General features: G+C 40.5%; 1 protein-coding gene across 5 annotated transcripts in view; it reads right to left on the bottom strand.

Moving 5' to 3' along the window:
* The window catches only part of stard9 (StAR-related lipid transfer (START) domain containing 9), a 51,453-nt gene that overhangs the window by 2,531 nt on the left and 47,215 nt on the right, over positions 1 to 1,707 (bottom strand). For 4 of the 5 annotated variants that reach the window (XM_014031504.1, XM_014031502.1, XM_014031501.1 and 1 more), the window contains one exon: positions 196 to 354. In XM_014031504.1, the coding sequence (XP_013886958.1) occupies positions 196 to 354 (159 nt within the window). Of the gene's footprint in view, positions 1 to 195; positions 355 to 1,707 lie in introns of those variants that run through there. The other variant, XM_014031506.1, reaches the window with a different exon arrangement.

Consider the following 1,707-nt stretch of genomic DNA (forward strand, 5'->3'; position numbering starts at 1 on the left):
GTTGTAGAACTTATTGAAAACTCAAGACAGCCATAACATTATGTTTCTTTACAAGTGTATGTAAACTTTTGACCACAACTGTATCAGAAACTTGCAGATTGTTAGTTTGAATTTGTAAATTTAGTTAAGAAAAGATTGCTGAGTTTAACTGGCATATGAATGCATATGGGCCCATAAATGTAAAAAGTATCTTACCTGCAGCAGGTAAATGACTCTGGTGAGCTCCTGTCCACGACGCTGAACTGGCTGCAGGATCCAGCAACTGGGCATCATTTTGCCTCGGATGACATCAACACTGGGTCGAGGCAGAGACTCTTCAAACACAGACTGCATTGCCAGAAGACACAGACGACCCTGAGGCAGAGAGAACGAGAAAAAAAGCTTTAAAAAGTCAGCCTCACACAGTCACTGCATAAGAACTGTAAGCTAGATCATTAAAATTCTTGAACCATAAAAGACAAAAGGCTCTGATGGGCACACAAGTGACTTTTATTGTTTCTACAGTGTTTAATGTGTGACAGACTAAAAAGATCCTTCACTTTCAGTTTTAAAGAGAATATTTGGAGCTAAAATATATTTGATGTCTGAACGTCACTCTCTGCACTTTGAGGGTAGCTAAATTAAGGTAAATTACAGATTTTTCTTCATTTTGCAAGTATACAGATGTATAAGGCAGTCTCAGAGATTTTTTTTCAATCTCAAGGTTTTCTCAAAACCTCAGCTTCAAATTTATTTTTTACGTCTCAGAGACTTAATGACGTAAAAAAAAAAAAAAACCAATAAAGTTAAATAATCATCTTCCAACCTGCTGCTCAGCCACTAGAAATAAGTTCCCCACCTCTCCCCGTCCTCACTTCCATGATCCTCTGCACTGCAGCCAACAGTCCGCTGGTCCCTTTTTTATTTTCTCAAATTTGACCTCTCACCCCGGATTTATACTGCATGTGTCTCCGCTGCGCAGGTCGCAGCTGTGCGTTTCAAGTCCAGTTTACACCACCTCCGCTCCGGTCCGACAGACGTGCAGGAAGCAGATCGCGCGATAAATTCAGGGATAAATGTGGAAGTCACAGCAAAAAATAATTAATTCTGTGAAAGACGAACTCCAAACACAGCTGAAAACAACGACACAAAGGCTTTTGGTATCTATGTTGAAACTGTCCTGCTGTCGGCTTTCTGAAACTTCTGATTTCAAAATAAAATCCACGTGTATCGTGTGTGTGCACATATGCTTCATGTTTCATGCTACATGTTTCCATCTGCTTCCCAAACAGAACGATACATTCTGACAGCATTTGTGAAGAAATATATCTGTATATTTATTAATATAGCTGCAATTTCGACATTATTCCGACAAATTATTCCGCCGAATAGTGTCTTATTTTGAAAATACAGATTTTGTGCTCCTGTCTTTTCCTGTTGGTGTGACGTAATCTTTAAAAATTGACTCCGGCGCTGCTCGGGTGTCCGGCAAAAATAGGATCTGTTCTAATTTTGACGGATGGCCGTCCGCTCACCACTGCCCAGCGCAGCCAGTGTAAACGCTCTTATTGATTATAATAGGTGTGTATTTGCTGCGGAGGTCGGAGCGGAGACGGAATGCAAGTAATGTAAACTAGAACTGCAAAGCAGTTATGACCGGGGTCCAAGCCCTTTTATGCATGTCAGCCTTTGTCATGTTGTTTGTAGCATATTGTTGATCTTTTAGCT

The sequence above is a fragment of the Austrofundulus limnaeus genome, unplaced genomic scaffold (genome assembly GCF_001266775.1).
Source record: "Austrofundulus limnaeus strain Quisiro unplaced genomic scaffold, Austrofundulus_limnaeus-1.0 Scaffold1263, whole genome shotgun sequence".
NCBI lineage: Eukaryota > Metazoa > Chordata > Actinopteri > Cyprinodontiformes > Rivulidae > Austrofundulus > Austrofundulus limnaeus.